Source organism: Zootoca vivipara, chromosome 7, assembly GCF_965207765.1.
Source record: "Zootoca vivipara chromosome 7, rZooViv2.hap1.1, whole genome shotgun sequence".
Classification (NCBI taxonomy): Eukaryota; Metazoa; Chordata; class Lepidosauria; order Squamata; family Lacertidae; genus Zootoca; species Zootoca vivipara.
The window spans coordinates 45236606-45251380 of NC_142590.1; the positions used below are offsets into that span (position 1 = coordinate 45236606).

At 43.9% G+C, this 14775-nt stretch overlaps 1 protein-coding gene across 5 annotated transcripts in view; it reads right to left on the reverse strand.

The window, feature by feature from the left end:
- RNF220 (ring finger protein 220) overlaps positions 1-14775 on the reverse strand; it is a 304666-nt gene that overhangs the window by 108112 nt on the left and 181779 nt on the right. For all 5 annotated transcript variants that reach the window (XM_035121690.3, XM_035121686.3, XM_088673295.1 and 2 more), the window contains exon 4: positions 9770-9899. In XM_035121690.3, coding sequence (XP_034977581.1) covers positions 9770-9899 — 130 coding nt within the window. The remainder of the gene's footprint in view (positions 1-9769; positions 9900-14775) is intronic.

Here is a 14775-nt window from a genome sequence, read left to right on the forward strand (position 1 = left end):
CTTCTTCTTCTTCTTCTTCTTCTTCTTCTTCTTCTTCTTCTTCTTCTTCTTCTTCTTCTTCTTCTTCTTCTTCTTCTTCTTCTTCTTCTTCTTGGTGCTGGTATTGGTGTACAAATACCAAGATGCCTAAAAGATTGCCTCATTCCTTACATACCCAATTACTGTTCTCTGAAGAGGGAATCCTATCAGGAGGTGCCAGAATCAGGCCTTTACTGAAGTGACACCTATCCTTTGGAACTCCCTCCCACTGCATACCAGACAAGTAATAATAATTTTTAATAATATTTTAATTATTTGTACTCCACCCATTTGACTGGGTTGCCCAGCCTTCTCTTTGCCTTTTCAATGCATGCTAAAGATGCTCCTCTTTGAACAAACCTTCCAACATCTTTATCCAGGTTGCGATGTGAACTCATCTTATGTATGTGAATACAGTTGTTGTTTTAATCCCTTCTTATATTTATAATTGTTTTGTATAAAATTGTTTTTATGTGTGCAATTGTGTCAACTATTTTTATGTATATAACTGTTTTATATATGGGAATGATTAATAAATTAAATGATTCCTAAACAAAAGTAATAATAATTAATCATCTTCATCTGCACTGAACATAAACCAGGGATGAGGCAAAGACTAAACCACATTAGGTTTAGTGATAGTATTGGTCTACACACAGTTTGTGGACTCTGCTGGACTCCAATGATGTGCCACACAGATTTGTGGTACCATATCTCCCTGCTAGTGGCATTCTGGTAACCTTTACCTTTTAGCTAACAGCATTGGACTATGCAGAAGCTGATGAGTCTTCTATTGGTTGAAACTTGTAAAGGCCGGACTCTTCATTCCTCTTTATGTATACCCTCTTCACCTCTTCTTTCTGTTCTGCCTACAGGGTCTTTGAGTAATGGGTAATGAATGAGACTGGGAAAAGAGCCTTTAACCTGAGCAATTTGGTGATGGTCCACAAGTATCCTCTAAACTTTAAAGATGGGCATCTCCTCCACTGGCCAACTCAAATTTTACATAGCAGGGTGATGCATATTCCCTTTCCAAAGTATAATGACCAGGCCCTGACAACATCTCTATTTCTCTCCATTGCCAAACTTATTTTTTAGATAGGATTGCCAGGTTGTGTCCTGCAAAATATTCATATATTTTGAAGCCCCACCACCTCCAAGAAGTGGGAGACAAAGTAGCCATAGTCTTTCTGCCCCCTTTCTTCTACCCACCAGCTGTGTGGCAAGCAGGGCTCCAAGTGCGCAAAGACAGTGAAAGAATGGATGGAATAAGCTGTGGCTGCCTCATTCCCCATTGCACTGGGAGATCCAAAGGTATATGCATATTCCCAGAGTTGCAACTGGGCAACACTACTTCAGGAGCAACAGCTCAAGACTTTCCCTTTTCTAAGCCATAATTGAATGAAGGAAGCATTGATTAGGTATATGCTATGGAATGCGAAGGGAAAACTAGAAGGAAAAGAACCTTGTGAAGGAACTGCCCTCTCCTTCAGATCTACCAGGCATGAATTTATGCCTTTGAGAGATCCCATTTTGCAAAGCTGAATAGGTTACTGATCTCTTTCTGAAGAAGCTGGTAGCAGGAAGCAAGGCTGTACCCTGGAGGTAGAGTACATTCTATGCAAGGGGACATGCAGAAAAAAGCTGCCCTCACCAAGCCCCTCTTGGTGACAAGAATAAAAAATTACACTGCCTCAGAATTTATCATGCACCCAATTACAATGTTAATTGGCAAGCCCCAGAAATCAATTAATTCACAAGTTTTTTTGCAATTAAAAATTAAGATAAATCATAAAAATGTTTCAAGCAAAGGCCAAACACTGTGAACTGCCTTCTGTCTTCCTATAGGGATATAGTTCAGGGTTTTTTGGAGGGGATTATAAACATAATAATAAAATAATAATAATAATAATGATATATATATTTTTAAAGTGCTCGTGTTTTTGAAAGTCTGGTTGCCCTTGAGTGTCTTTGGCAATGCGCAAGAGGCCTGTCATCAGCAGGACTGGGCTGAAGACAGATAAAAAAGTATCGACCGGTCGGACACACGGCTTCTGCTTTATTGATCAGGCGGGAATTTAACTTGCTGTGCATATCCACGGTGTCAGCAAGGGCCACAGGCGAAATTAAAAGTACTTGGCTTGGAGATGTCGCCATGATACCATGGGAAGGAGGGGGAGGAGAAGAGGGAAGAAAGAAAGGATGAAATGTTAAAAAGCTGATGGGGGAGGGTATCAAAGACAAACTAATGAGAAAAAAAGTTAGCGAATGGAGGGAGATGGGGGGCCACCGGGGTCTAATTCTCACTGAGAGTAATACTGGCTAGTCACCGTCTCTTTAGATCTCTGCTTGGTTGTCAGGTTGCTTTTAACGTGAGAGATTTACTATGTATTTCAATGGAGCTTTGTGAAAGAAAAAAGGCCCTCACTCATAAATGTCTCTAATCTCACTCGCTCGAAGCTCTGTAAGACCTGAGTGTTGGTTGCTTTGGAGGTGTCAGTGCATTGCCTCGCCGGTTTATGTCACTGGGTGTAAATCTAGGAGAGCAAGAGGTGAGAGCAGTGACCCTGATGCATGGCATGTGACAATGGGACTTATTTATGTTTTATGCACTCCATTTATTCTTATTGTGGGGAAAGGATTACATCTTGCACACCTCTTGGGGATTAGCTTCTCAGGAGGAGTCTGAAGAGGGCTGGAGCAGTCAACTGCTGGATTAACCAGGGAACTTTGTGGTACCTGCTCATAAGCTCCCTATAGGTGAGTTCCTAGTGGATCAATCCAACTCATGATTACAGGAGGGTAGAAAACATCGTATTTCAAACTGGAGTGTCTTACCTGAACTCAAGACTGAGCTCAGTGATTATACTCAGTGCGGCCACTTCCAGACTCATTATGTTGCAGGTATGATTCTATCATATACCAGCAAATTTAGATTGCACAATTAAAGTGGATTTGGTGCTCTTAAGTTCTTTGCACAATAAATTCACTTCCCAAAAAAACAACAAATTTTTTGTGGTAAGAAAAGTGATGGGAAAATATACTCGAGAGTTTCAGATAACGGCAATGTCAGGTGATGCTATATAACCTTTGCTAAAACTGAGTGCTCAATAGTGATATTGTATAACGTGTGTGTGTGTGTGTGTGTGTGTACAGTGCTTTTTTCTAAAAAAAGAAAGAAGTTTCATTTCCCTACTCATATTGCAATATTGCCCCTCAGTAAGACCAAACTTAGATTCACAAAATGTTTAGGGGTATGTGTACCCCTGCGTCCCCCCAGAAAAAATCTCTCTCTCTCTCTCTCTCTCTGTGTGTGTGTGTATGTGTGTGTGTGTGTGAAAACAAATTAGGATGAATGCTCAGTACACTGGTCATCTGGAAGAGCCCTGTTTTTAATCTCATTCTCTCTACTATCGCTTGTTATGTCTGCATAACAGTGCTAATGGAATAGGAGGATGCTGGCAATGTTATACCAAAATACTGATACAGGAGGAATGGGGATATTAAGCACCAAGTGTGCATCCCATACATATGGTTCAGCAAAAATAAATGAGCAGACTAATTTCTGACCACCAAGGTTCCTGACATATGTAAGGCAGGAGTGAGGAACCTGTGGCTCTTCATACATAGTTGGGCTACAGTTCCCATTATCCCTGGCCACTGGCCATGCAGTCCGGGGCTGATGAGAGTCCAGCAACACCTAGAGGGTCATAGGTTTCCCATCCCTGATGTAAGGATGCAGCCATACTATGGATCTAGCTGTCCTACAGAATCTTGAAGCTCTCAGCTTCTGTCCTACATCATGACCCATTTATCTAAATAAGAAACTTCCTGCATGTGTTGTGATGTAGAGGAACAGTGCGGTATTCAATGAAATAGTTGCACTAGTAAAACAAAACAAAAAATCCCCTCTCTTCCTCTCTGTGTGTGCCCCATGCCATCCCCAAATCTGCTCCAGAGTGTCAGGGGAAATCCCAGAACAGATTTAGGGAGTATGCTGGGGGAGGAACAGGGGAAATTGTTCCACTGCACAAGGAGAAATCCTTGCACTAACAGAACTACCTATCTGCTTAATGCTACACTAAATACAACCCACAGATTTTGGTTAAATAGTAGGGCCACTTATTAACAGAAAGGATTTTCTGAGCACTAGATATGCTGAATCAGTGTAAATGCACACATAAACTGTTCAGCTTGTGCTAATCCACAATTACAAATGAACCTATAGGATCAGTGCAGGTGGCACAGCCTGAATAACTCAGTGTTAGAAAACCATAGTGCTAGCTAGCTTTGTTAGGATACCTTCTCATTCACTTTTAATTCAGCAGCATTAGAACAGTGGGGAGTGGGGAGTTAACAGGGCTTGGGCTTCAGGTTTTTGTGCCTCCCCCTCTCTAAGGAGAAAAGTACCATGAAAGTCGCCTCTCTCCAATGAGAGTGCTCAAACACTTCCATTATCCTTGAGTGCAGCCTCTCACTAGTCTCTTGATTACCTGGAAAGCTGGAAGGAAGGTAGACTGGGATTTGCATCAGGATTGGATACTTGGCTGAGTGAGCCCTTAGCAGTCCATGAGAACCTGCCAATGCTAGGTGCTGAAAATGCTGGGTACTGACATTAGACATGCCTGGGTACTGCTTAAATGTGCAAATGTGTTGGAAATAAGCAAGGTGGTTGTAGAATCTCATCATCTTTACATTAGAAGACTGAAATGCCATTTGCAAGAGTTGCATAAAGGATCCAGAGGATTCTGCCATAACTGGGTGGCTGGGTGGACGCAGATTAGAGGGCAGCTGGAGCCCCTTTCAACACAGTGATTCTTTAAATGTTTTATCTTCAGTCAGCTATAGAGCTTGGGGAGCCAGCATCTCGATCCCTTCAGTGCTTCGCCATGGGGCACTGTGCCTTGTCCCCGAATCCTAACCCAAGGATGTGTACTGCATGAGCAGCTACTTGGCATTCCGTGGGAGGCAGTGGAAGGGTGGGGAGAGAAAGGGCTGCAGAAATTTCATTTCTGAGCCACTGGCGCTGTTTCAAGTGCCAGGAGCCTCGGAGCCCCTTCTCAGCATTACATATGTAACAGCCTCATTGAACTTGACATGTCAAATTCAGGCCATTTGTGCAAAATCTCCCTTTAATAATACCGTTTCATTTCACTCAAATGAGACTTGAATGCATGTAAAATGGAAAAGGATATTTAAGCGCTAACATTAGGCAGATGTCTTGCCAGAGGCCGATTGAATATATGAGATTTTGAAGTGGTTAACACGATTTCGCTGCTCCCTCTTAGAATATGTCACCTGCCGGGCGTTTCTTCCCCCTCCTCCCTCCCCTTTTAAGCGAAGGATATAAATTGAAAGAAAACAAAACTACAAGCTTCGGCTTGGAGGGGATTAACTCCGTCCACGCTGGCATGTCCTTCTGAAAAACAAACAAGCTTCTATCTTACTTTTACAGGGCAGTTTTGGAAATAGATGCAACATTTTGTGGCAAGGTAGATGCTAGGCACTGCTTTTAAATTAAAGAATATTAGAAATATCATGGGAGGCAGTATAGTCCAATCCCCTGCCCCAGCAAGATTCCTTCAGGCTAAAGCACTCTGGATAGTTGCCTATCTAGTTTCTTTTTAGGGCTTATTCAGCCACTTCCCCTCTATTGGGCAATACTAAAGCAGGCTACCAATGTCACATGTGCTTCACTCGTTATTCAACCCGCTACATGTAGAGGATAGCCTTGCTCAGAGGAACCGTTCTGCTCCAGTTCACCTCCCATTCAAAAATATGCAGGACGTCCACTCAGGTACAAATGCAACAGACTGCACATTCACTGGATAAACAGCTGTGTACAAACACTATACTTTTAGAGCAAATTCAAAGCACATTCCTCAGAGAATTCTGGACACTGTTGTTTGTTAAGGTTCACTGGGATTGTAACTCTTTGAGGGGAAACAATGTGTTTCAGATGTGCTTTAATGGCACAGGGTGTACATAGCCGGAGCAAGGGCAAAGCTGTTGCAGTGGCCAATTGGCTCAGATTCTAACAAGCAACTGGGCTACATGGCTAGTGAGACAGCTTCATACCTGTTGAGGGTTTTAAAAATGCCCTGCTAGAGCATTCCTACACTGGATCTACAAAAGAAGGCAGTGCTGTAGATAATTAAAGCAAAACTAACAAAAAGAAGTGAAGAGGAAGGTTTGTCATTCAAAGTTCATGACAAAGTCCTAAATGAGCCAAGGTTTAATTTATTTTTCTCTGTTAGTGGGGACAAATCCTGCTGTAACAGAGAAGTCTGTTGTTTGGGGATGAAAACTGATTTGTTCACCCAAGCAAGGGTTGAATCAGAAACTGAAGTGAGGTGACAGAGAGTCAGCAATCTCAATTAAAAATAGAAACGACACTCCTCTCTTTTGTTCTAAGAAACTACAATTATACATCTCAACTCCAAGACATAGAATCATAGAACTGTAGAGTAGGAAGGGACCCTGAGGGTCATCTAGTACAACCCCCTGCAATATAGGAATCTCAACACACCACCCAATTCCCACATCCAATTCATGGTCTGAAGGTATATGGTACACAGTAACGTTGCTGCAGCTAAGCAGATCTGAGTCTGGTTAGTGAAGGATGGGGGCTCCATGATGGAAGAAAAGCAAGTCATAAATGGGCAAACAAACAAATATCATGTAAATTGAAGTGAAGTCATAATCTCCGGTGAGAAAATGCCATCTATTGAGTAACACCAGTAAGGAGATGTAGCTGTAACATCCCCCAATGCCTTGTTAATGCAGATAAAGGTTGCTACCTCAAGATGATAACCCTGGAATCATTACCTCTAAATCTTTTTGGCTGTGTAAACAAGCCTTTAGAGGCCACAAACCATGGAGCCACTGGTGCTTTTCATAAACACTGGAGTTAAATGCTTCTGAGTAATGTCCAAATCGCTTTACTGTGCAGTGTTCACACCGATGCCCTGCTGAGAAGACAATATGGGGCAGGGCATACTTTGTGTGGCCATGACCAGGGAAGGCTGCTTTTTTCATCCCACACCACAGGAGGTTTCCTTTACCCTAATGTTTATTTAATAGCTGAAACAACAATCTGTGGTTGGGCACATCTTCCCTTTAAAAAAAGAAGAAGATCCTTCCCTTTGGCAAGCGAGGTTCTCCCACTTCCCAGGGTGATTTTCCCATACCACAGTGATTAGTAACAGCTGCCGGGCCATTTTGGTAACGACTGGAGTTTGGCAGAGAGGTATGTTGGGCTCCTGTACTCTAGCCCATCACATTTATAAGCCTGCATTTTATTTTCAAGTTTATTGGCTTATTTGAGATTATTATCTTCCCTTTCTCATTATGGATGGCTTCTGTCTCCCAAGTCCTTTCTGTGTCCAGGGTCACAAGCTGGAAGGATGGTGCCACCATCTTGAATACATAAAGCACGATACACACACACACACACAGTGATATTTGTGTTGAAAATGGGCAAGTTCATGTAAGAGGCCATGTTTATATGCCATGTTCTATGCAAGGAAGCCCTGAACCCCAGTTCCCCATGAGACACAAAAGCAGCCTGACATTTAAGGTGGCTTGTTCCCACTGCCAGGCTGGGGCGGGATGCTACAGCGGGCTGGTGATTAGCCCCTGGGGCCTGATCTGCAGAGGAGACTGAGCGTTATCTATTGCAGCATGGTAGGAGTCATTAGTTAATAATTAATAAAGACCCTGCTATTGCTCTTCCCCATGCATGCAGCCTTAGCGGGCAAGGGCTAGGAGTAAGCTGTCTCCCCCTTTAACTGCCGTGGTTATTTAAAGGAATAATGCCATTCTTTTTCATTTGTCAGCTGGCCCACAATGGCCCTTGTCAGCCTTTATGATTTAGTGTTTCCTTTCCTTTCCCATTAAACGCCACCTCCCCCGCCTCACGCCAGCCACAGGCTGCTCTCGGCCAGCTCCACTCCAAGGCTAGCCTTGCTCTTTCCACAGGCTCCTCTGAGCGCTAATTGCTTCTGTTCATTTAAACCTGTTCGTTAATTTGCTGTGGCCCTTTATTAAGTTGGATGCAGCCCAAATTACACCATAAATTATGCGCACAAGGGAACCGGGTGTCACATGGGATAAATGACTTTTAGCTGTTGCCTACCCCCCCCCCCCACTCCTCTTCCCTCCCATCTGAGAAGTGGCAGATTTTGGCTCGGTACTGGATCCTACATCGGTATGGATCTGGGAGGTCTTGGTCCAACCTGGATTCAGTAGGCCCCTCTTTTTATACCCTGTGGAAACTGGTTCCTTACACCTGTGTCCAATAATCCCCCTTGTTACACTGAGAAAGGACTCCAGGCTAAGCTGGGCCCTCTTTCCAAACCTTGAGGGGTGGTCTGTTGAGGTGCTGGGCGGTCCAAAACCTGGTTGTTCCCTGCTTCCTACTGTTCCCAGCCACCTGATGACATCACCTTGCTGCCATCGGCAGCACGATCTCTTTCTTCACCTTTTAATGACCGGGGAATTCATTAATAATTGAAATAAACACGCTCTCTCCCAGGCTGCAGTTTTATTAAGGGAAGGCCAGGGATCTGCCAACCCTTGGCTGCAGCGATTTCCTAAATAACTGCTAGCAGTTAAAATGCAATTATTATTTAAAAAAAAACAGAGGACTTTTGCTGCGCTGGTGAAAGCAGCAGCAGCAGCAGCAACAGCCGCCAAGGGAGAGGCAGCCTCAGGACAGGTGGCAGCCTCTGGAGGTGGGCTGGTGGACTCCACCTTTGTGTCCACATGCTTAACCTCTTCTCTGCTGCACTGGGGAGGCAAGAACGCCTGAGAAAAGGAGGCTGCTGTTCATAGAAGTCACGAAAGGGGGAACCTGGAGAGGCAGTAATTCCCCACCAAAACTCTCTGGCAATGTTATTTTCCATATTGGTAAGATCACACAACATTTGTTTTGCAATCAATGAAAGCTGGGGGGAGGGGATTAGAGATTTCTAACCTTTCAGTTTCATTTTCACTGGCAGGCTAGGCCAGTATGGAATTTACAGGTTAAGAGATAAAAATGCATACTGAGAGTTCAATGGAGCTTTACCTGACACCAGTGAAGCAGCACCAGGGACATCAATGCTGGCAGGGCTGGCTACAGAGAGAAGCAGCTTGAGAACTAGTGAAGTATTCCCAGTGTTCCCCGCATTGGATTTAGGGCAGTGCCGGCAGTTCCCCCACAAAAGGGCAGTGAGCTGAGGGGTGTGTGTGCAAAATTGAGAAGATCCATTTGGGGGCACCAAATTTTGGGCTCGCTCAGGGCACCATATTACCAAAGATTACCTAATTCTGCCCCTGGTGTGTCAACGTTGTTGTTTTTTAAGTGCCCTTGAGAAAGAATCCCCCAAAATGCGTTGCACTCACAATAAATCTTGTGTGGTATGATCAATCAGAAAAACAACATTGCCTGAAAGCCTTGGTGAGGAATATTTTGCAATACCTAAAGTTTCCTCCCTTCTCCTTTTTGGGGGTGGGAGAAGCATCTCAGATTGATTGATTATTGGGACTGAAAACATATGTTCAAAAGAAGGGTACACAGATAGTTTAATGTTCTAAAAATTTGCAGTAAGAGTTAAACACGCCTCACCAAGGTATACAATGACAAATTTATAGATTCCTCAGCTGGTACATGCCAGAGGGATGGGACCCAGGTTAGCTGTGTCTTGGGGTTATGCACACTGATGCTTGTGGTAGTGCGTGGGTTAGTGAAGACCCTGGCTGTCCTTACCTGATGTTGAGCTGTGTTAACTTCTCCATTTCCTGCTCCATGTGTTCCTGCAGCTCACCTGGGCGAAGCAAGACCTGACAAATGGGGCAGATGGGAGCCTGGCTGTCAAAAAGTGTTGCCTTCTTTTTGCCTGTAATGGAACACAAGAGTATTGAGTTTTTAGGTACCCTCAAATCCATTCATTAGTACCATCCCACCACTCTTATAGACTGGAAATAGAAAGTGCTTTAGAAAAACAACAACCCACAAACACCTGTAGCCTGAATTACTAGCTCAGTAGCCAATTTGTGTGTCTTCTACGCACTGGCTTTTCTGAATGCCGCTCCTTGTCTGTTTCAGGAATGCACCTGTAGGCCACACACCATTGGCTAAGTTCAGCAGAACTTTGGACCTATGTAATGGGCTGCAGCAGCTGGTCCTGGCTTAGGATTAGACCCTTATAAGCTTGGAAAGGGGTGACTGTGGGGAGGTGCTGAGGAAAGTTAGCTTGAAGAAAGTAACTTCAGCTTCTTATCCTATAATTAAACATGGCTGAAGGAGGCAATTAGAGGGAGAGAAGGAGCACTATTAGCAGCTAGGGTAAATTACTAGGGCAGCCTCTTTCTGCATCATTGGCCAAGAAGCAAGATGCCCCACCTCCTACTACCATGAGACAGACAGGCAGGCAGACAGGCAGAGAGATTGACTATGACTGCTGCTTACCACTGCTAGAAGTGGCAGCAATAACATATTTGCACTTTTCTAACGTTACCTATACACAGACACTAGTAACAACTGAGGGCAACACCACACAATACAATTTGCCTACATGAATATCACTTCCTTACAGAACTGTCGAGAGTACACAATGCATTTCTATAATGGGGTCCTTGGGCACACACCCAGTTTTCTTACATGGGAATTATATCCATGTAGAGGTTGTTTCATTTTATTAAATATGTATTAAGATGTTTTCATTTATTGCTTATAACTTAAGTTTTGATATATTTTTGTAATTATGTAAATCTTTTGATGTTGTAAGCCACCTTGAGTTTAACTGTAGAAAGGTGACATACAAATAAATGATTGTGATGAAATGTGATGTATTGGTACTAGAAATTATACCAACCCTATTTGGCTTCTTCCTCTGGTACAAATTCAACCAATCACAACCTCAAAAGATACAGTACTGAGAGCTCTGAACTAGCAAGGACAGTGATTTCTGTACCATTTGAATCGCCTCAGAAAGACCTCCGTGGCCCATCGCAGCACAACTGAATTTTGTTGAGAAGCCGGCAGCAGTTTGGTTTTCAATGTTTCCTATGTTCTACAGCTAGTTTCTTTCCCTGCTCAGAGATGTTACTACACTCTGCATTAGAATACGCAGCACCCTGCTAACGTATAAATATTTTTTAAAGGCAAACAGCCAAGTGACCAAAGACATTAGACAGTTGCAGGGCTGCAAGCATGAGCTCCACAGCTGTGATAGCTGCTCTGGTCGTCAGAGGGCGTAGCACACCCAGATCTGATGGCTGCCGTGAAGGGAAGCATGCTTTATAGTTTCCTATTGTCATCTAATGTGAAGCGTTCCTGCTGGATTATTTATTTATGTATTAGACATGGATCAAATTGGTTAAATCCGCGCGAGAGGCAGTAATGCGCCATAAAGCAGGCTGCGTCCAATATGGCCTTCCAATCAAAAGCCAAAAGGTGCCATTTTATGGCCCCAAGCAAAAAGCACAGCCCAGTTAAATGAATCCCCTTGAAAGGAATAGACCTCCCAAAGGAGAAAATGTTGGCACAAGCACTTTGCTGGGGCTACATAAACAGGTGTAGGGGGGAGGCGCTTTAACAGGACTGAAATAAGTTTGGAAATAACCTTGACTCATCCTTGCCTTCAAATTATGCACAAGGCCATGCTTCAGGGGAGATGTCTTTCACCAGCAATGTCCTCACTATAGAATATACTCACTAAGTGCACCACAGAACCCTTTATGGGAATCAGGGTTTTATTTCTCTCTGTACATATTGAGGACATTGAACTGAGGGCACCTTACTCAAGGCTTCTTCTCCCCCTGCTGTAAACTACCACACCATCTTTCCCTTTTATAACTCAAGCTGCAAACAGTGTTTGAATTATCAGACTTCAGGGGGTGGAGGGGAGTAGTAGAAGTCTTATATCAGGGTGGAGTGAAGGGGTGCTGTTATGAGGTAGCCCAAAGAACCTGAGTCCCAGGTCTTTTTTGTAGGCCCCTAGTTTCTCTGCCTCTTCCCCTGTTTTCAAGGAACTCAATATATTGTTTTTAATTTTGCATACTGACATGCTAAAAAGTGCATTGCCCATAAGACACCCTGGCCACATGCCACCTTGATTTGTCCAGAGACACTCACTTTAGATTGAATATGTACGTAAGCAAACAAATAGGATGGTGTAGTGGTTAGACTCAGAGGGATGGATTAAGACATGGGAGACCAGGCATCAAATGGCCACTCAGCCATGAAGCCCACATGGTTGTTGTGAGGATAAAATGGGGAGGGAGAAGAACCATGTATGCCACCTTGAGCTCCTTGGAGGGGGCATAAAAGTAATAAATAAACAAAATATGCTGCAGTTCATGCCAGCAAAATATTCAGATTATTCTTATTCAGACATTGTTAAACTCTTCTTCCAGAACAGAGACAGATTGCTGGTCCTCATCACCATCACTCCTGCTATAAGCCCTGCTATGGATCAGAAGGAGAACAACTGGCCTGTTTTGCAGTGCTCACTGTTGCTCCATCACACACAGAGTGCTGCTGCTTTTCAATAATAGCAGACCTAAACAATCCTCTCACATTGACTGGGAGGGTGAGCAATCCCAGCTTCCTCTTGGAGCATTTCCACTTTTGTGTGGTCAAAGTCCAAAATAACCCCAGAAGGTCCCCCACTGGCTGCTATTTATAACTATAGTCCCATTAGTGTAACAATGCTGGTGTCTGAGACCTCCCTCCTAAAACAAACAGGCAGCCTTTGAGCAAACGGGAAATCCTGCTGGATCCCTGCTGCAGTCTGCATGGTTGGATGGGTAAACATGCAGGGTCATCTCACTGTCCCCTTCCCACAGCACTGCAAGAGCATGAAATGCTCCTTGGAGCTGCTTCTCTCGCTACTAGATGTGACACAGAGCCACGAAAGGACAATCAACTCAATGCTCTTCAACTTTAATGGGGTTTCTGTCCCATCTCCTTCTGGTGGCAATTTATTATTTTCCTTGTTTTGCTTGTAGGAAAACACCACACACATTCTCAGCTGTTTTGAAAAATTAAAATATGAAGCCAAGGTTTTGCCAAAAACTACAGTCCCACATGCTGATCATCTGATCGCCAGCAGAGGGCGGCATAAAAACAAAACTACAGTAGTTACTAGATTAGTAACCCGTATGGGTTCCCATCGTTTGCTGGCCTAAGATCGAAATGGACTTTTCAGATCACTTAATTTATGTGACACTGGGAGGGAGAGATTGCAGACTCACTGTAGGAAACAGGACCCATTTCAAGGGTACACTTGAAATCATTTCATCCAGAGGGTTGCCAACATAGCTGCCAAGTTCTCCCTTTTTTAAAGGGAAATTCCCTTATGCTGAATAGGCTTCCTTGCGAGAAAAGGGAAAACCTGGCAGCTATGGGTTGCCAAAGTGACTTTAGCACTGTGAGTCAACCAGCACCCAATATAACACCTGCTCCTTACAGAGGCACCTCCCGCAGAATCCACCAGGTACGGTTTTCTGTTTCTTCCCAACTTACGCCTGTTGAAGGAAACAAGAAGGCAGCTGAGAGTGTGGTGCCAAGCAACCAACCACACTGCCCGGTCTGTGCCAAGTCTGAGTATGCCATTGTGCCAGGAGCTCCCACGCCCCCATATTTCAGCCAAGGCTGCAGGCTTCAAATGGCCCCTTTCAAGCTTTGTTTTTGGCAGCTGTGTTTGTGTTTGCTTGGCCTCCCTGCCTGTCCTTCCCTTCCCTTTGGCCCCTTGTAACTCAGCAGGGTTCATCTCCAGTGTTTACCCTCCTTGGCACGGCTGTTCTCTCCCCTGCAGCCCTTGGCTTGCTAACACTGCAAAGATGAAAAGGCCCAGCCACGTCCCTCTCCTGTGTGTGCAGACTCCCCTGGGCTCCAAATAAATGCTTCGTTCTAAGTGTTTGAAACTGAATATTTCCTGTCCTGAAAGCGGGGCAGAGGGGGGTTGGTACTTCAACACAGAAACCACAAGAGCAGCTCTGCGAAATCCCTCCACACATCACAGCCTTACCGTAGGTGGGTCTGTCTGGACAACAACAAGAACACACCTGCTGGCAGCCTGTGAAGAAGGAGGCATGGTGGTTGCATCACTGAGAACTGAGCAACTTTATCACTTCCCCTGGAGGAACCTATGCATGTATGAATGTGCCTAGAATTGTCTCAGGTTATATGAAGACATTTGCAGGGCCAATGGGTCTGCAGCGGCACAATTTCCTGTCCCCAGTGGCTTTTTCATCCTTTCTGCTGTTAGATGTAGCCAAAATTGCTGCCAAATTAAGGTACAGGCACATTGTGTAGATGTCATAACAATAAAACATCTCTTCACAAAAGGCTGGAGGGGATACTTGTAGTAATGCCCCATACTGGAATAAAAAATGAGTTTATTCCAGAAACATTCCAGAGATGTCACCACCACTTTTGTGGGACAACTGTAGAATAAGCATTTCGAAAATTTACTGTGTGTATACAGTACAGACTGCTTTCTAAATACACATAGGATGCATTTGAGTATTTTTTTGAAATTTTAGACATTTAAATAATAATGCATGCTAAACGGGTAAGGCGTAATAATACAAAATATGGCTGTATGGGAGACAGTGCATAGCCATGATGTGGAAAGGGGTTTGTTGTAGTTGTTTTCTAACCAATAAATATATAAAGAGGATTCCTCACAAAACCAAGATACAACCAATAATGATCTTACTTTGCTGTTATTAGCAGCAGCTAAATTAGTCATAGCAACATATTGG